Raw genomic sequence first — 19,980 nt, 5'->3', positions numbered from 1 at the left:
GAGGAAAGCATGTCAATTTGCTAACAGATACTTTCTTGGGAATTTCCTGGATGTGGGGGGAAAAAAAGCTGCCATGTTCTTCAGTGTTACTTCATAGCTGACACCCTGCGCTTTCTTAATACTATGTTCATCTTGGCTGCAGTGGGAAGCAAACCATCCACGGACCCTGGAATCCTTTCTACTTCATTTCCAGAAACTAATTTATTAAACTAAGAATGACATCTAAAAAAAGAACAAGACAGGCAGAAAGGCTAATTAATGCCATACTGCATTAACTCTCCACAGCTTGATAAATATTCAAATACCATGCCACGACATTGAATTTAACCAAGTTAGAATTGACTCATGTTACAGCAGCATCAGCAGAAGCTGACTTTGAGCAAAAAAACCTCCGAAGGCTGGCAAATCGCTGGGCACTGAGGAGCACAGAAATGTCTGGCAGGGGGTGGCACAGGATTTTAATCACTGCTTATAAAAATGATGCTGCTGATGAGAAAAACAGCCCAAAAGGTGGATCCGTAAGGCTATATTTACTCCATGCCCAGGGTGCCTGGCCAGTGGTCCAGGCTGTGTCTCATCCCAGCTGACTGTGCATCCCGTGTTGAATGAGGAGCAACACAACAAATCCAAAATGTGACCTGTTTCCTCCATGCCAAGAAAAGTTGTCTCTTATTCCTTGAAATGACTATGTTTCTGGAGCTTGCAGAGACTCTGCTTCCCCATCTCCTGCCTACATGAAGCCCTGAGTACACTACGAGCATTACGAGAGGATGAGAGAAATCCTTTGGAATGATTAAATAAAGGCTGCTGAAATTATCCCCAGCAAGAAGCAAATATATTTTGTGACCTTGAAAAACCAAAGGTAATCAGAAGAGATGACTGAGAGTAAATAATTGCATTTCACATTCTGTGTGTTAAGTCTACCTATGCCAATTTTCATGTACCACAGACATGAAGCTGGCAGAATGATCTATCACAGCTAGTTCAGAGAAAATCTGTACTAATTAATGTGGGAACCTGACACACACCAGGCCATTCTTCAGGCATTTGCTGAACCTGAGGTGATTGCAAAGGGAAGCGAAAAGGAAGGAGGAGAAGAAAAGGGGAGGGAGGGAGAACACCCCTTTTGAACAAAAGATGTCAGTTTTTCAAATGCCTTTGGGGAAAAAAAGAGCTTTTCAAAATGTCAAGCGTGCTTGTTAGAGCTGTCCTCAAATATCTTTAAGATATGCAGATGCCCTTAAGTAACAGGTGTCCTAAGGTGTCACTGAACTTGACACCCTTGGAAGAGGAGGAGTTCATCAACGGTAATCGGGACTTTCAACAACGCATGAGGCAGCCTTTAGAATTAGAAATTTCTTGTATTTGTACCCAACAACATCCACGTCATGTGGCAAAGGTCTACATTTCTCACTGATTTGAGTAATTTTTCTTCCAGTAGACCAGAGCATTTTGAATGAAAATTGTGCTCTTATGTCTTCCTTTTAGTTGATTTCCCCCTTCAGATGCCTAAACAAGAAATTAATTGCAGTAATTGTGTGTAATCTTCTCAGCCAAAGTTTTTGTCAGTGACTTGAGATTTGTTTTCTAATATTATTCTGAGACAATTCAAGCAGTGCATCTTGCCTGTAGCCCAACATTGCAAATGGTATCTGTAAAGTATTGATAATGATACTCGAGAGAGCAAAAGAGAGCAGGAAGGGACAGAAAAAGGCAAAAGGAGAGTCAAGTGCTGTTGACTTCATGGGTAGCTTCTCTCACAATGCCAGGCAGGGGGGCTTTCACAAGCATTATTTGGAGGGTCTTGGAAGCAGAAATAACCTCCTTTTTTTACATACTCCAAGCAAAAGTCACAGGGAATGTCATTAAAAGGCAGGTGAGCCTAACTCTTCTCACAGTATCGGAATCATCTCACTGATGTGTTCTGCTTTTTACTTCTACCACTGCATTAGTAACAGATCGGGAGGGAAGGAAATGAAAGAATGGGTCTTTGTCAGAAAAAAAAGAGAGGAACAAATAAAATAGCATACAAAGCTTCCAATTCACATAAATGCCTTGAATCTTAAAGTGTTTTCCTTTCTATAGGATTCGCCCAGAAGCACTTGTGATGTGCTTTCATCAACCCACAGGGAGAAACCAAGAAGACAACTGGCAGCACCTTTTTGTACTGCTAAATCCTACTCGAAGGCTTCTATCAGCTTTGGGGATATGCAATTTCTGGCAGATGTTTGAAAAGTAAATGTTTTCCTTTATGTTTGGAAGCTGCTATCAAAGTAGTGTTTGGCTATATTCTCACATACTAATGGGGCTCTTTATGTTGAAGAGTAGCTGCCAAATAACGAGATATTGCAGGAAAAGGATATGAATTCACAGGTCAGGTATCTGACCACAGTGACAGGTTGCAGTAAGGGACCAGAAATGTCTAAATATACATACTTTAAGTTAGACATCTAAATAGTCAGGAAGCTGCAAGTATGGTGTGTAAAAGTTGAGTTATGAAGTCTCTCGGAATTAATTGCAAAAACTGCCAAAGAGAAAATGTTCCCTATGTACGCTACACTTACATATTCCAGAGATACTTCATGCTTAAAATCAGTTTCCTCTTCTCATTTTAAGGAACATTTTGCACAATAAACAAGACTGTAGCAAACAGTAAGTATTTCTGGTATAGTACACTACTGCATGAGGTAACAAGGTTGCTAATAGTTTTGAATAACATTATGTAAATACTAGAAGTAAATTTGCATCCAATTTAAAGATATTAACATCTGCTCCCCAGCAGAACTAATCATTGGAGAACATCTCTTGAAAGACTCAGCATCTGCTTGAGCTTGCGTAGGTGCGCTCACTCACAAAACATAACACGGGGCTTGGTTAGGAAGAAACTATTTTTACACTTGCAGTCCTTTTATCATGGCAAGGCACCCTGCTATGTGCAAAGCTTCAGGCAAGATGTACTGAATTGCAGAGGTGAGGCCCGCATAGATTTCTTTGCCCTTTACAATAGATTCTCAGCACCAGTTTTACTCCTGGCTGACTGATCAGAAAGGGCAGGCTCAAATGATCGAGTTTCATGAAATAAGTGTGCTGGAGCGCCAGCCAAAATGAGAATCTTGTGCTGGGGATGCAAGTGAAGGGAATGGGAGTGCAATGCGTCTTCTTTATTTATTGCATGCTGACTCAATAAAAGTAAACTGCAAGTGGGATTCAAATTAAGTATCTTTGGTGATAAGAGAGATCATTCCTATCGGCCCACTAACAGCCAGTGGCTTATCTTTGGTTATTTTTATTACAGTTAACCTCCATTAGCAGCATAAATATGCTTCCAGTTCGGGAGTATGACTGGAGACCGCCTCTATTTTTAGTATAAACCTACCTAGGAATATTTCCTAGTCTCAAATATCCAGTTTAATTATTAACATTTTAAAAGTCTCTGTCATTTCAGTATCCAGATGGATGCTATATGTCCATAAAATGAAAAAGCAATGAGAACTACACAGAAAGGTGAACCCTGCTCCATCTTGGTCCCGGTATAATAATGAACTGCAGCCAAGAAACACACCTCGTACTTCTGGGCCCCTTTCCTAACAAAACAGTAGCCATGCAATTATACTTTCCATCTACGTATCTGTCAATTCCTCTTCATAACTTTTGAACATGATGGCCAATTTGAAGCAAATTGTTCAGAAGTCTCAAAGATACTAAATTATCACAAGTGCCTTTTAAAAATCAGTTGTTGTGCAGAAGACAGGGAACTTTTAAATGACCTCATTACAGAGAAAGCTAGGAGAGCTCGTCCCCTAATTGAATTGCTGGATTGCCAATCAGCAAGTACATGGCTCTAGACAAGCTACACAGTGTGTTGTCTCTTGTTTAGAGGAAGAAGTTGGAGAAATGGAAGGGTACCTGGCTACTTCAAGTGGGCTTGGAGACATTGGAAGAGGTGAGAAACCCGTCTATGAACTGGTCGCATTAAAATGGATAGCTTGAAGGGGATTGTAGCAGCAGAGATGAAGGCAAATCTCTAGGATGCCTCTGTTCACAGAGCAGCCTGAATTTCTCTGGTCTTTTCCCTTCCGATTACCTCAGAAATACGATGATCAACAAACAAGCATGAGGCCTGAAATGACAATTTTAGGATTTCTCTGGAATGAAGCAGTACTTCCCAAACTGTGATCCCTTTCCAAACACACAACATTACTTCTTCTCTCTCAGGTTCACAGCCCTGCTCGGTGCTGTGTCTTTAGTTTGAGAATGATAACTTTGGAGCCTACAGTAAGAACAGGTCACCTAGAATCATTACGAATTTCTCTTTGGACTCTATTCAGCTCCTGTTGAGCCGGATGAGTGATAGTAACAGATCCTGCAAATACCACATTTGGTATTTTGAGCCCATTCGGCATCCTAGTGCAATAGAAAGGGAGCAGAAGGAAGAGAGGGATGCAGAATCAGCTTAATATGCCCTCCTGAAGCTCACCGAGCTCCCAGATAAGCCAATGCTTTGTCCATAAGTTGCTATTTTCTTTCAACTTCCTAATAACAGTCCAAATAGTTATAGTAGTCCATCCTGGAGCTGACTAAGATTATTAGGAACATTTATCACTAAGAATGGCATTTGCTCAAAGATGGATGATGGCAGCGGGCCACCAAAGTACCACCAAAAGCTGATAGACAAATATTCTAATGAACTGTTGCTCTCCTGACAGTGCTGATAGCATCATGAAGAGTGTGACATATTTTGAGGGCTTATAATTGTCTGCACACATTTCACAGAACAACTAAACAACTTTTTCAGGAAGATATGCTCTAGCCACAAATGTTTTGAAGGTTTCCTGAGAATCTCTCATGAACGACTGCCAGTGCAAGTCTTGAACTGGGCAGCATATCAATAGAGCTGCATTTGTTCCAGCACTTAAAATGACTTTTACTGCAATAATTGTGGTATCAAATATTCCCTTATTCTCTTGCAGAATTTTTTTGCTAATTTGCCTTCAAGAACAAATTTGTGTGGTCCATATGGAGTTAGACCACATTTGTGATATCCAGTCCCAGTATTCAGGCCAAATTTATTCTTTCTACAATCAGGATGCTTTGTTAGGAGATGCTGGCCAACGTAACCACAGGTATCCCAAGAAGCCTGGCATCTGAGGGACAAAATTTGCTCCACTCCCTCCCTTTCTCATCAGGCTTGAAGGCTCCCCTTTCTATAGCCTTTGCTAAGCTTTCAGTTGTATAGCCTCAGGGCTTCCTAGTGTCACGGCATGCTAGGCCCATTGCTGAGGCTGAAATACCCCCAAGAACAGAAACATTCACACCAGCAGGGTCTGTACCTAGCACCCTGTAATTCGGGCTGATTGGGTGCACTGATACAAAGAGGATGACCAGGTGAAAAGTCCTCTGTTCAAACTTCTTGCTTTAACCCAAAATGTCAATAGTAAGAAATGTTTAACACATTCAGTAGAATTGTAGCTAAATACAGTTCTTTCCTTCTCTCTCACAATAGTTATTCCACACGCAGTCTAAAGACAGCAGTAGGGATTATACGTAAGTCAGCTGAAGATGGCAGTCGTCTTATTCGGTGTTCCCCTCACCCCTTTGGGAAAATTACTATTCATCCTCAACGCCACTCATGAACAAAAGGAAAATACCTGAATACAAATCTTGCTATGAACAGCTCTGCAAAGAGTTGATTTTAGTTCTGTGAAAGTTAGGCCCGTCTGCTTCTTACCTCCAACCGTAATGGGACAAAAATGTAACGTATCCATAAAACATCACATTTACCTACTAAGAACCCATAGCTATTTGTAGAAGAGTAACTTGTAAGAATAGCTACCGGTAGGATGAGGATTTTGAGAGCTTAAGTTGAAGATCACAAGAGGAAGAGAGGAAAAACAGAGAAATAAAGATAGTAACTGAAATATGCTGAATTATTTCTAAATGAGAATACGCAGTATCAGAAGGAATCAAGAAACCAAATTGCTAAGGGATCTTGAAAGATCAGGGTACAAAATACTAGGCAGGTGAGTATTCTGAATACATCAAGATAAGTAAAGATATTGTACGGACATAGCTGATTTCATAGAGATACTGGGAACAGATATATTTGAAATTTCAGAACACAATACTGTGTCATGCTCCTGAGAGGTCCATTCATCTGAGTTGTATACTGTGCTGTTCTTGGTGTGAAGAAACATGTTCTAAAGAGCGAAGTAATCTCCCATCTAACACACAAAAGTGGCTTTTATGCAGACTATGATTCTTTTGTACTACATGTTTCTCCACATTAAGTTTCTCTCCAAATACGTAGCTCAATACACAACACAGTAGTAAGTCCTGAATTGATAATTTTCCATGGAGATTAGACTTTCCGTTGCTCTGATGATACCAGGCTTCAGAATTAGATGGGCTGGTTTTAGCAAGTGGATTTCCTATGGACTGCTGCTGAATGGCACTGCACAGAGGCACAATGATATCAGTGTAACTTGACTGGATAGAGGCTTTCTTTTTGTTCAGCTTCCTGTTCCTGCCTACAGCTTTTAGGAATTACTATAATACGATAATCAGTAACATTATTTAACATTTCCCAGAACCTATTTCTGAGAACTATACATATTTTATGCAAGACTCTACAAGGATTAACAAAAAATATAGAAAAAACATATGGAATCACTGGTAATATACTGTTCTTGTAGCTCCCAGAGACCCTTGACAGGTAAAAGAATGTATTTTACTAAGTGTTATATAAAAGCAGAACAAAAGGAGTCCATCACTTGACTGCCTTACACGGTAATATGCATTAACAGATTTAAACTACTGTTTCAAGTTATCTCCAGAAATCCTGGTAGGTAAATGTGTGTGATGCTAGTTTACAAATGATGCTAAGTATCTTTGTGACAGTCAGAAAATTAGAAAGAGATTTTATCGTTATTCTCCCTGTGATGAATTTCAGAATTACCCTGACTAGGATAAATGACAATAAACAAATGTATATGGGTTTGCAGAGTGTGGGACTCAGATAAAGGTCAAATTCTCTTTCTTGATCTAGGAAAGAATTCTTGAAATGGACTGAAGCTGGGACAGCCAGCTATGTCAGTGCTGGCCGAGGTCAGGCAAAGGCAAAGCCAAATTACTATGTGGCACTATCAATCTGCAGAAGCAGTTCTCGCTGGAGTACAATAACTAATGGATGCTCCTGCTAGAGCAGCTCATCCCAGCTTGACTCTATCCTTACATTGTCATTTTTAGACTCAATGAGACATAAAACTTAATGATACTTTTGCTTTAGTCCCCAACAGCTGAGCATTACGTTGGTGAAGCTAAAGAAGGGGGAGATGCCTTCTCACAGCACCACATATTATTAAGAGATAATCTTATTACTCTCAAGTGGATCAAAGCTAAGTTACTCTAAGAGTTTTTTAACCGTATTTAATGTACAAAGTAAACTGACTCCCAATGAAACACTATTAATTTTGAGTTGAAACCAAATTACTTCAGCTCAGGGTGGATAAGTCACTGGTAAACACAGTGCAATTTCTGTACAAAAATAAAAAGGGTTCTATCATTGTTATGGATTTGCTCCAGGAGCTCTGTGCTGAAGCACAGAAGCAGTATCAGATCACGTGTTTGGGTAATACGAAACATGAATGGCAGACAGGGAGAAGAGAAAGAAACATATCCTTCAAATAGTAACACTAGAGAGTGTTTGGATGGAATAACAATGCTCAGCACTCATAAAGCTTTGTAGCTTTACTGTCTTTCTGGTAAAACATATATACTGTATTGAAACAAATCACAGAACATTCACTGGCAGCCACATTTTCTAACGTGTTCTGTAACACAAAAGAAGAAAAGATCATCTTTCCCGTCTGTCTAGATTTAAATGACTTACATTTGATGAATAATTTTTAAAACATCAGTATACCAATGGTAATATGAATGATCATAATTTTCAGATGTTTTTAATTTGCAGTTGGAGATAAAAATACACAAACCCATTTCAATATTTTTTACATGCAGATAATAAATGTGCTGCTTCTACTGATTATCGCATTGATTTAGGGTAGAGGTGTTCATGTATCATTACATAATTTTATTTAATGTTTGTTACGTCTATGGGTAAGATGTCTTATTCCATTTAATATGTTACACCTGACTAAAGGTCAGAGTGGATTTGGTAAAAAAAAAATGTTCTGCCTAATATATTGTTAGTAATGGCTTAGTTTCCCTATTTCCCCCTAGAATTTGAACACGAAGTAAAAAAAGTCTACATTTCTTTAAAGCATGCAGGCAGCCAAAACACACATATTTGCATAAGCTGCAACACTTAGTGAATGGCAAAAGCCATGCAAACCACTGAGCATGAGGGATACACTGTGGATAATGGAGAGGAAAAAAACAGAAGAGATGGAAAGGAAAAATAAACCATGCATCCATGAAAGCAATGGTAGGCACTGGTGGAAAAATAAGTGAGCACCTCAAGGTGTAGAGAAAAAAAGGACAGATACCTACCCCAACCTGCGCTATCTAGCTACCGACCTGTGGACTTATAGTATCACCAGTTGGCTCACCAAATGGATCACTGTTGGATGAGGCCTGAGACCCATCAGGCTAGAATACAAGAACATAACACCTTTTTTTCTCAACAGTAGAAAGTGAAAAGTCAACATGAGGTTATTTTCATGCTGTGGGCATAACAAGTACATCCTATCTCATGAAAACCAGAAAGTGAGACCTCACCGCTGATAGTTCTCAAAAGCCATAATGGTTTGCTATAGCTGATGCAGGCAGGAAAGGACCTCACCAGTACCTGCTGGAGCCCATGCAGGAGCTGCCACAGACTTCAGAATGTTCTGGCTCAGACAAACCAGAACGGCAAAAGGGCCTGAAAGCCAATGAAACTACGTGAATCAGAGAGAGTCCAAGCTTGCGTTATTTTGTACCATTGGGTCCTTTTTTTGTACAGACTCTCTCTTGCCTTTGCCTCACTTGGGCTCTTATCTGCATAAGGTACCTTGTGATTTAAAGTCATTGCTTGGGCAACATTTCTTGCTTTGGTCCACTGAGTCTAAGGCAAAGAAATCACATACTGAGGGCCAGAACATTGAGGAATGTAACTAGGCAAGCCACTGGGATGCAAGAATGTGCAAGACAACATCAACCATCATCTTTTAACACACAAACTCTCACATCTCTTTCTGCAGCCTCAGCATGTATGTTGTTTTACCTCGGACTTCGTTACCATCAATAAGTGAACGCTGGTACGCTAAGAAGGACACTGGATACAACTAACATATATAACCTTACATGTGAACTCTGAGTTTGGTTCCTTGTATGCAATATTAGTGCATATCAACAGAAATGTCATGCTACTAGCTATCAAAACCAAAGCAGGAAGTGAATTCTGCCTACAGCTCCCCCTTAAATACCACCCAGCCCTATTAGAATAGTTATTTCTGACACTACTAAACAACATTTAAGCAACTTCTGCCTTTTCTAGCTAAGAAAAATTTAGAAACCTTGTTGCTACTCACAGCCTCTTGCTCCTCACTTTTGCTTGGGCTTTCAAACCCCTCTTCAAAGAGGTCATCTGCAGCAGGATCACTGGTATGAGATGCTGATGATTTTGATGGAGAACTCTGTCTGGGTGCAGGGGTTGGAGCTAAACAAAGATTAAGGTAACAGTAACAGGATATTTGTCTGTTAATTTGTTCACAAACACACAGCAGCACAAAATTTGCTCATGCTTTAGAGCCCTCAACTTCTATTACCCCTGAAAATTATTTCCTGATGTGGAGCTGTAAGAGGTAAATTTGAACACAGTAGTCATCATCAATTCCATATATTTGATTTCACTCAGCAGTTTCCAAATTAAGTTTGGCTGCATCTGGCATATGTCTTTAGGAACCAGGGAGACGCCACTACATTAGATTAAGAATGCATGAGTCGCCTGCCCTATGGCGGGTAAGCGAAGCAGAAGGTCTCCGGCTGGCCCCTGGTAAATCTGTCTCATGAATTCCTCTTTTCAGCAATCTGCAAATTCCCCCATCTCCATGCTACGAACACAATAAGCTTATTTTACAGCTTTTCAGTGAATTTCCCCACATGTCCAATACATCAAGCTATTAAAATAAGTACCCCTCCCTTAATTTCTGCAAAGCATGGCTTGAATGGGACATAAGTGAAACCACTTGTAAGGGTGAATGTTGTGGGCATTTTCCAACCAGCTTGCCTGTCCCTAGCACAGAACATATATTACTGTCTTCTTAGAAATTAAATTTCAGACTGCAGCTATCGGGGCTGTTGATTTCAATGGTCTCTGAAATTCCTCTCTGATAGTTTTCTTTATGGCTGGAACACATTTAATAAGCTAGACCATGCATGAAGGTTCTCAGCCCGTATCTGTGTTGCAATTTACTGTATGAAAAAAAAGAAAGAAATGCTTTGAGGAGCAGTCATGTCTGAGGAAAGGTATGGATGAAAGTATATGAATACTCACGTGAATTTGTAGATGGTGTCGTGGAAGTCACAGGAGTCAAATTTAACTGAGAGATGTCAAAGTCATCACAATCATCTGCTTCCTGTGCCATCCCAACTTTGTTAAAGTAACTTGAGAAGGCCTCTGAGGTACAACTGAGGGAAGGCTGATCTGGTTTTCTTGATGGCACTGGTGGAGGCTGAGCCATCTGGAAATCTTTAAACATTTCTTTTCCCATTTTCTGTCTGGGCCTGTCTGTCTGTGGACTCGATCTGTTGGAATCACTTGTGGGTGGAACAGTAGCTATAGGAGCGATGGTACCTTGAAACATGGCTGCTTGTAAAGGCAAAACAGTTTGTGTTGGCATGAAGGCAGTTGGTTGGAACTGACCAGCTACAGATGGCCACGGTTGCTGAGTAGGAGGAAAAATACCGGGTTGGCCCCATGCTATCGGCTGTCCTCCCTGCATCACCTGAGCAACTGGAGGCTGAGCACCCATGGCCAACTGCTGTTGAACAAGTGGTTGCTGTCCCCAGAATGAGGGCAGAACAGCTCCCATGGCAACATAACCTTCAAAGAATAAAGAGAGCAGAGGAAAAAAAAAAAAGATGAAAGATTTTAACACTACTGTCAAGAGCATGCAGAAAAACCTACACAATAAATCAGAAACATGCAGGCTACATTAGGGAGCCCAGAGCTTCAGCACACTTAAAAAGAAAACTGAAAGACATGGTTGAATTCACATCACTGAACAAATACTTGTACACAAGAACATGAGTTGGTAGACTGGTGATAATCCTTCCCCTCATCTGAACAAAAAAGCTCTTCTCTTCTTCCTCAGTGAGTACCTCCATGGGTCTGTGAAGACCTGCCTGCATGGACCTGGTCGGCAGCTGGCCACCTGGCAGCCCCCTTCCCTGGTGTTCTGGCAAAGCACAGCCAGGATCAGTTTGGTTGAACCACTTACCAGAACCACCGCAGCTCCCAAAACACTTCCTAAACTCTCCCCCTTGCAGCACAACCCTGCTCCTCACCGCTGAGTTCTGCAGGCTCTTCTTACCACCCTGACTACCCCATCCTCTGCCTTTCACCTCTGCCTGTCCTGCTCCTCTCGGAGCAAGGATCTCTGGGACTGAACATGATGCACCGGGTCAGGCTGGGATGGAGTTCATCTTTTCAGAGCAGCCCATACGTTGCTAAAAAATGAGCAGCCAGAACAAGCAGAGGGGAGGAAGAGGACGCCCAGGAGTCCCGCCCCTCTGCGTAGCTTTGCCGCGGTTCCTCATCCCTTTCACTTTTATTCTTTGTTGGGGAGAGTGACCCACCAACACCAGCCAACTCCTGCCAATGGCACAGCTACAAAACTGGTTCTAAGTTATAAAGAAGCACCTTTATATGTGTTAGATGACAGCTCAAGGGCCCTCTAATGACAGCGTGACCTTGCAGGAGAAAGACTCTGTGCCATCTCTTCTGACAGTTACAGTTCAAACCGTTGGGACTCCAAAGAGCAAAGCAAGTGTCTCAAATTGTATCATAAAAAGACAGAGCCCAGATGAATTCAGATTAACCCCCCCCACATTTGGTTACATACCTAATAACAACAAACTGCTTCGGGTATTACGCTAGCATAATTGTTGGGGAGGAAATTAAAGATTAAAACTAAAATTATAATTGCTTCCTCTCAGACCTGAAGCTTCCTTTCCAGCCACCAAGAGTTTGGAATTATATGATGCTTTGTTATTTACAATGAAAAAAATAATAATCTGAAACTAAAGCTACTGTAAAAAATGTTACATATTAAACCATGTAGTACAATTATGTTCCACTGATAGAAGTATTATGGCTTACAGATATACTGTTTCACATTTAAATTAATGGTTTATTGCTAATACATTACAATACACAACCTTTCTTAATACTGTCGTAGCTTTAAAACTGTTGTTTCTAACTTGAGTATTTTTCTGAGTCCTCCTGTACCTTTTCCTCTTTGCTAGGTTGCAAAATTGTGAAAGGAAAAGCCCCAATAAAATAAAATAAAAAATAGACACTTTGAAAGACCAAATTAATGAGTGGTGAAAGGAACAGTAACTCAGATACATATCTATTTCAAGAGATGGCTATGATGGATTCTCCAGATGTCCTTTTATCTTGCCCCCACTGTAACCTCATCCAAGCAGCAAGGGTTTTCATCTGACATTATCCCCAAACACTTCACCATCAGTGTAACCTTTCTGAGATGCAGTGGCTAATTTGATGCTGCAACGCAGCCCATCAGAGGAGTTAACCAGTTAGAAAGTCACTGTTGAATGATTCAAGGCACTCCTCCTCCTTTTTTTTCCTAAGTGGAGCTGAGAGTGCTGCTCTTGCAGTGCTCCGAGTATCCCAGGGAGGGATCAGCAGTCTAAACCACATGCCTTGCGTGTCTGTGCAGAATGCTACACAGCTTTTGAATTTTGAGCACTTTGAGAAACACAGAAAAGTCTAAAGGAAACACCAGGATTTGACTAAGTGGAATACCTTTGAAATGCAGTCAAATTCTCTGTCTCATTCTGTCTTTATTAGAGACAGCACAGGATATTCACTGCTACCGCAAAAGAAGCAAAGCTAAACTAAATGCTTTTTTCTCTCTTGCTACTGTACCTAGAAGGTATGTTATCCAGATGGCTCAACTACAGTTGAACTCCCAGTGACTCTTTTGGCTTTTGTTTTAAAAAGTGTGGGTAAATTCAAAATAATGTGCTCCCTTGCTTGCTAAAGACTTGTTTTGCCTTGCCCTGCGGCACTGTCCTCAAAATCCTTCCTCACTTCCACTCTACTAAATTAACGCCCTGAGTACTGAAATGCAAACCAGAGCTGAGAACCGATCACCAAATTTGAGTTGAGCCTGTATTCCCAGTAGTTTTCTTACCTGAGGGTACGGCAGCAGTGCTGAAAGGTACAGAACCAAACATGTCTGTACTAGCAGGGAGTGACTGGGATGAAGATGGGATAAAGGCATCACCTGGAGTAGCAGGAGTCTGCAAGAAGACAGGAATGAAATACAATGATGACATAACAGCTGCAGCTTCTGCAGCACATACTTTGCTGTCACATCATCCGTAACTCTAAAAATACAGGTTTGGATGGAAGAAAGAGAAAGAAAAAAAGAATAGAAAGATGTAGAAGGAAAGAAGCAACAGAAAAGGAGTATTAGAATTTGCTGGAGACAGGAGAAAAAGAAAGAAAATGAGAGATTTTGTACCAGAGGGAAAAATTAAAATGAAATTTGCCTGGGATACATCACATGCAAAATATTGACATAATTTCTTCAGAACATACAGACTTGCAATTCTAGGTGTTAGGTGACAACCAGTAGAGGCAAGTGACCAAGGCATTAACGTAAGAAATAGTAAAGGCTAATGAAGCTATCTGTAGGATTTATAGAAAAGTGAATAAATATTGCTTCCAGTTAACCAACAGGACCAGAACTATAGGTCTACATTAAAGGAGAAACCCAATCCAATTGAGCAAGCTAAGGATAAGGAGACAGGACTTGGAACATCTAGTCCCAGACATGTTCCAGAATACCTTGGAGATCTGAGGCTCCTGACTTCAGAGCGCCTCAATTTTCTCAGTATGTTCATACTCCCCTACAGCTTAAGGTAAGGTTCAAAACCTTTATGAAAATGATTTGTGTTTTCATTTTATGATGCAGAAAAACATGTTGAGAAAATTGTCTTTGCCCTCAAAACACATTCAGCCCTCTCTCTCTTTACTGCTTCGTATTCCTTCCTTTAACAGCAGTTCTGGGATATGTGCTTGGTGGAACCAAAGAGACATGATATATAAGGCTGTAACTGGATCTTCCTGCAGTGCAGTGGAGAGACAGAGTGCAGTGAAGCATGCACCTCTGATAAACACCAGGGAAGGAGATCTGCAGTTCAGGTTATATCTTATGTGACACTTAGCCCTATATCAGAAAAATAAAAATTGAAGATATTTTTGCACATCATCATGAAGCCGTGACTCCACATTCAATTTGCTTCACTTTTATTTTCTTGCAACATAAAAACTACTTTGAAATCCTCCCTACTGGAATGGCTGATGACCCGAATTGTAAATGTACTCAATAAATGTGCTGAAAATAGCATGTAGAAAAATGCACGGTTCAGTTTCCCCGGGTACTCACTGGGGGAGAGGTTACATCAGGAGGAGTGGACATGTCCCCAAAAAGCTCTAGTTGGGTAACAGCCTGTAAAGAGAAAAAAAAAAAACATATTTCCATTTATCTTTTGAGGAGAAGAAACTGTGAGTGAACTAGTTACAACTTGTAAAGTTAACTAGTAACAGCTAGCAATATAAATCCCCCAAAAGCCACGTAGGCTTCAAATGTCAAGTCCCATATGGCAGAATTACATGGGTTCAAGCTGTGGGATTTTGATACTGCTGATGGACCCAAATAGCCAGCAGCTGACCCTATAAAATGATTCTGTAGGTAATTCTCCACCATAAAAAAATGAATAAAGTGTGAAAAAACTATCCAGAATGGGACTGGATGCATTACTGCTCTGCTCTTAACATCAGTGAGCACCAAGCACGATTTATGGCCAGTCCTTTTCCCTGGCTCCTTTTCTAAACCCACATTTCAAGGTCTTAAAACACGGCAGCAGACTGTGGAAGTGACAGAAGGATACAGAAGGGAAGGGCTTTTAAAGTGCTGCCTGATTTCCCCTTGCCCATGGGACAGGTGTGACCTGGATAAGTGGACTTGAAGGAGGATGCACAACTGGGTTATTTTAAGGTTGTAGCTCTACATTTAACTCATGCTAGAAATGTCTTCTCAGGGCATCCTTCAGTTTGATCTCAAAATAGGTCACCCATACAGGTCTCACTCAACTGGACCAGAAGAGAAAAAGCACTTTCATAATAAGGAGCACCTTGAGTGGCTGCATAATCAAAGCTCCTTCACATGTTCTGGAGCAAAATTACTTTCTTCCACCCATCTGCATCTGCAAATCAGTTCAGCTGAGTCCAGGGATGGTAAAGCATGGATCCCTTATAGCTCTGCAGGAAACCTAAAACCCATCTACTATCCTTAGCAGGGTGGCTATTCTAGAAAGCTTTGATGGGAACTCAAGAACTACTCCTTCTCTACTACCTTTCTTCTGCTTACTGGCTTCCTTGTTCCCTGTATCATACTCAATCATACCCTCACACGTGGGAAGCCACAATTCTCATTATGAATGAGATTTAATGCAAATCTTAATTCAGTTCATTGAATCTCCTCTCCAGCTTAGGCACATAAACTTTGCAGCCTCCTACAACATACGTAGGTTTGGAATTCAGTTGAGTCTTGACCTGCAAAGGCAGCCACGTAGTGCTTTGGACACTAACCACACTGGCTGGGGTCAATCTTCACAACCTACCAAAGGAGCAAGATCACCCTAAGATTTTTTTCCTGCCCTCAACCTTCTATTATAAATGATCCTTCAAGAAATAAGACTATCATTCAGAATATAATAATTTCAAAGGTTTATACATTTTTGCAATCCAATCTCTATTCCCATATACAAAAGCAACGCTGCAATCACTTAGACCTGGAATTTGTCTAGCAGCTTGGATGATTCTCAGCTTTATGTCTAACGATGTACCCAGGGATAAATTACTTCACATTTCCTCACATCACGTCATATATTAAATAGATCACATTGCTTTAGTGCTATGACAATATATTTTCTTCTTATAGGCTTATATAACCCTCTAAGTATCTATGTGCAAATGGAAGAAGGAAGAAAGGAAATCCATGTTTTCTTCAGGGTACACCGATTCTAGTGTATATTACTAAAATACTGCTAGAAGTAGCTTCTGCAAAAAAAAAAGCCCATATGTCACTTCTGCAGCGTGTGCAAACACACTAGGCAAGCATTGTTAAAATGCCCAGAAAAGCTGGAATAATGACAACAGCAGCACTCACTTGGAAATCACTTCAAGCCTCCTGCAGGCACTACTGACTCAAGAGATGCCAGGTGACACTGAATCACTGAAAGAGCCACTTTCTTCTCATCTCTCCAAATTGCTTGTTCAGCACCACCCCTAAATCTGCCCTTTGCCTGCATCACTGGTGAGTTTTTCACTGTTGGTTCCTCTCTGGCTTGCTAAGAAATAGCTTGTGTCCTTTCGAGGGGGCCATGAGCAAAGGCTCCTCCACTGCTTCCATCCCAGGTGAGGAGGCAGGAGAGCGAGCCAGAGGGGATGCGAAAGGGCAGGGCACACATGGTTACACAGACTAAGAGGAAGAGTCTGTAAAGTTATACATTTCTTGTGGAAAAAATATTCTACGTTTCATATCAATACTGAAAATTGATAGTGAGTATACTTTTGAACTCAGGATTATATGGTATGTATTTGAAAGGTGGCAACTCAGATCTCTATGCCTCAATACCCTTGTAAAATGGGAATAATAATACTTTTCAGAGTGCTTCAAGGTGATGGATCTTTGGAAACTCTTCACAGATACAGTTCTGTAAAAGCTCTTCAGAGGAAGTCTGCAGATGGATTTCTAAACAGGCAGCTGGAGAGAGTGATAGGGAAGCCGACTCCACTATTTGTTGTAGCAAACCCTCATTCACAATATTCCCCAAGAAAAAGCGATATATTTACAGGGGAATTACTTCTTACAGAATAGCAACCTTGTATGCAACAAGAACTACAGAACTACGTCAGAGAATGTAAACAGAAATTTAGTGGGAACACAACTTCCTCGTTTACTTACTAGAGACAGCTTTAAACAGCAACACTTGGAGGAGGGATTTTAAAGTCCCAAATGGTTCAGATCCAGATTCTGGATCTAGCTTTTTCCTACAAGCCAATTCTCAGCCTGAATAAATAAATGCATCTTCTCTGACATAGACGTAGTTTTTTCCACTTGCAGCATGTGAGATTCTGGACACCAAACAGTTATCTTTTATTTCTGTGATTTCACTGTCACTACAGAACTGATTTCACCCATTACGCTTTTTTAAATTATTCACATCTGATATTAGCTACGTTCCAGTGAAGTTAATCCCAAGCCGAACATTTTCAAATTGCACTATTCCTATAGATGATTTCATCTATATTTCCTTAAAACATTTTTAGTGTCACAACCTTACCTGAGTGACTGAAACAAGATTTTCATCAATGTCCAGCAATAAGTTTCCATTCTGCAGCTGTAAAGCATGATTTATGAAATGAAATGAATGATTTATGAAAATGACATGAATTTCTGAGCATGAAAATGATAACCTCCATAATTATTGACTTCAGTATTGAAATGAAAACCTTTTCCATCTTGCAGCAAGCACAGATATGAAATCATGCAGTCAAAACAGCGAGTCTAAATGCTGCTGGGATGTGGGGCAAACATACACTTTATTTGTGCTAAATCTCATCTTCTGGTGTATAAGGCAATTTTACTGCTTGCATCATAACTACTTATTTTCCCAGATATTTATTAATTCAGCAATAAGCATACCCAGTGAGCTCTGATCCTGCTTACGTTAATGGAACTTTTCATTGGCTTGGTGAAAGGTCGGTCTTAACATCCTCAGAGGAAAAGAAAAATTGAGTTTTGGACAACAAAAGCTCTAAAAGCAAGCATTTGCAGAAAAACACAGCTTCCTCTTAACTAGGAGAACTATAACATCAATGTAAACATATTTGTGTATTATCTTTCCATAGTAATTTTCAAAATTACTCACATAAGTCAATTCAAGTTATACTTAAATCCATAGTTTGTGTGTGTGTAAATATATGTGGGAGTATACTGCCCACACATGCATACATATCTATATCCACCTACATATTTAACACAAATTATCACTGTAGTGTCCTCAGAATGCTAAATTTCAGATACCTTTTATTGCAGCGTTAGAGACTTTATTTCTTAAGAAACAAACATACCAGCAAGTTATCAAAAACCAAATCTTAGATGACCGAGAAGCTTCATACAAGTTACCAGTCAGTAATCCCATGCCAACTTAAAACAAAGAAGTTTAAAAATCTCAGAAACAGCCTAGAATGCTTTTTTCTCCCCTCATCTCATCACAGACCTGAAGGAAAAAAGAAAAAAAAAAAAAGACTGGCAAAAGGCAAAGCTAAAGGAAGAAAATGCCATCGTGCACAACCAGGAAAGGACTCAGTCCTGCACCTTCTTGGCGCTGACAGCACGTTCCCCCAGCCCTAGGTAAGGAAAGTGTGAAAAAAGCTACGTCCATTTATTCAAAGACCTTGAAAATATTCTTAAAATGAAACCAGAAGGGCTTACACCTTCAGGAGGGCCCAGTTTTGGCCAGTAGTTAATCACTTTTTGTTCTGACAGCCCCTCGTGTAACCCCCCCCATCCTCCAGCATCCAGGGATGCAGCTCGCGTCGCTCTGATCCTGCCCCCAGCCACACTGATCGCGCTGTGAAACCAGCTGAGAAATAACCGTGTCTCAGCACAGAGGAAACATGTGCGCGGCGTTCAACAGACCATTAGAAATTCCCACCTGTGCTACAGCGGGACCTCGCAGAAAACATTTACCCAACATGTCACGGCACATCCCCAAGTGCCCAATTATCATGTAGCACTTGAGCTGCATCTTCCATTAGCTCGTGTTCTGCATCACACGCTGGTGAGGAGACACTTCCTAAGGGTGAAATATCCCTGTCTGTTAGAGCATGGAACAGCCTGCAATGGCGACTGTGCCGAGGCTGCAACACGGCTACCGAGGGCAGAATTTGGCCCTTCGAGCCTTCCTCTGGTTCAGCCTTTTGATACAAAGCACTTAACCTTCGCAATTAAAGTCAACAATCCTCTCCTTCCTTCCCCGGTGCATGATAGAGAATAACCAGAAGCCTGGCAAGATGCTCCAGTTCTTGATCTTTCTCTAGGATTGCTGTGTGTGGATTTCTCCACAGAGTGATGTAAAAGCTCGCTTTAATTATTCAAAAATGCATCTCCTTGAATATGAAAACACCCCTACAGCTTAGTCAACCAGGAACACACCAGTCACTTGCGACCAGCCGTGCAGACCGAGGCGGAGGAAAGAGTATTAATCCTTGTATCGCGGTGACATTAAACCTATAATGAAAGCTCCATCTTTCTATACAGGCATGTGAGACATATTGTAAATCTTTTAAACATGAAATATGTAAATCTGGCTTCTTAAAGCAGCAGCAAGCTTTTTAAACCACTCCAGCCAGTAATGAAATTCCTCGTGATACTTTTCACTATTCACTAAAGAAAAACACATTATCCAAGAGCTGGAGAAAAACCAAGAGCACAGAAGCAATGATAAGAGATAAATAAACTGCAGCTTTCATAAACCTGAAGCAAAAACGATGCACCTCCACTACAGTATTCCCTCTGATAGCCAAGAAATCTGAAAAACATCTTTTCTAAGCAACGCAAAAGTTCAGATTTGAAAAGGGAAATCTAAGACAGGCCTCTTGCACTCATCGGAGTGTGAAGCACCTTACTTTTTTCACTCCTATAGACATATCAA

The 19,980-nt window shown here is 40.7% G+C and overlaps 1 protein-coding gene across 21 annotated transcripts in view; it reads right to left on the bottom strand.

The window, feature by feature from the left end:
• DAB1 (DAB adaptor protein 1) overlaps positions 1-19,980 on the bottom strand; it is a 471,933-nt gene that overhangs the window by 3,910 nt on the left and 448,043 nt on the right. For 16 of the 21 annotated variants that reach the window (XM_069788615.1, XM_069788621.1, XM_069788614.1 and 13 more), the window contains 6 exons: positions 17,605-17,661; positions 14,643-14,705; positions 13,383-13,491; positions 10,496-11,044; positions 9,531-9,658; positions 8,509-8,607 (listed from right to left, as the gene is read on the bottom strand). In XM_069788615.1, coding sequence (XP_069644716.1) covers positions 8,524-8,607; positions 9,531-9,658; positions 10,496-11,044; positions 13,383-13,491; positions 14,643-14,705; positions 17,605-17,661 — 990 coding nt within the window. In that variant the 3' untranslated portion in view covers positions 8,509-8,523. The remainder of the gene's footprint in view (positions 1-8,508; positions 8,608-9,530; positions 9,659-10,495; positions 11,045-13,382; positions 13,492-14,642; positions 14,706-17,604; positions 17,662-19,980) is intronic. The other 5 variants (XM_069788628.1, XM_069788626.1, XM_069788632.1 and 2 more) reach the window with 2 other exon arrangements.

The sequence above is a fragment of the Haliaeetus albicilla genome, chromosome 8 (genome assembly GCF_947461875.1).
Source record: "Haliaeetus albicilla chromosome 8, bHalAlb1.1, whole genome shotgun sequence".
In the NCBI taxonomy this organism is placed as follows: Eukaryota; Metazoa; Chordata; class Aves; order Accipitriformes; family Accipitridae; genus Haliaeetus; species Haliaeetus albicilla.
The sequence above is the reverse complement of the archived record's forward strand: the minus strand, read 5'-3'. Positions and strand labels throughout refer to the sequence as shown.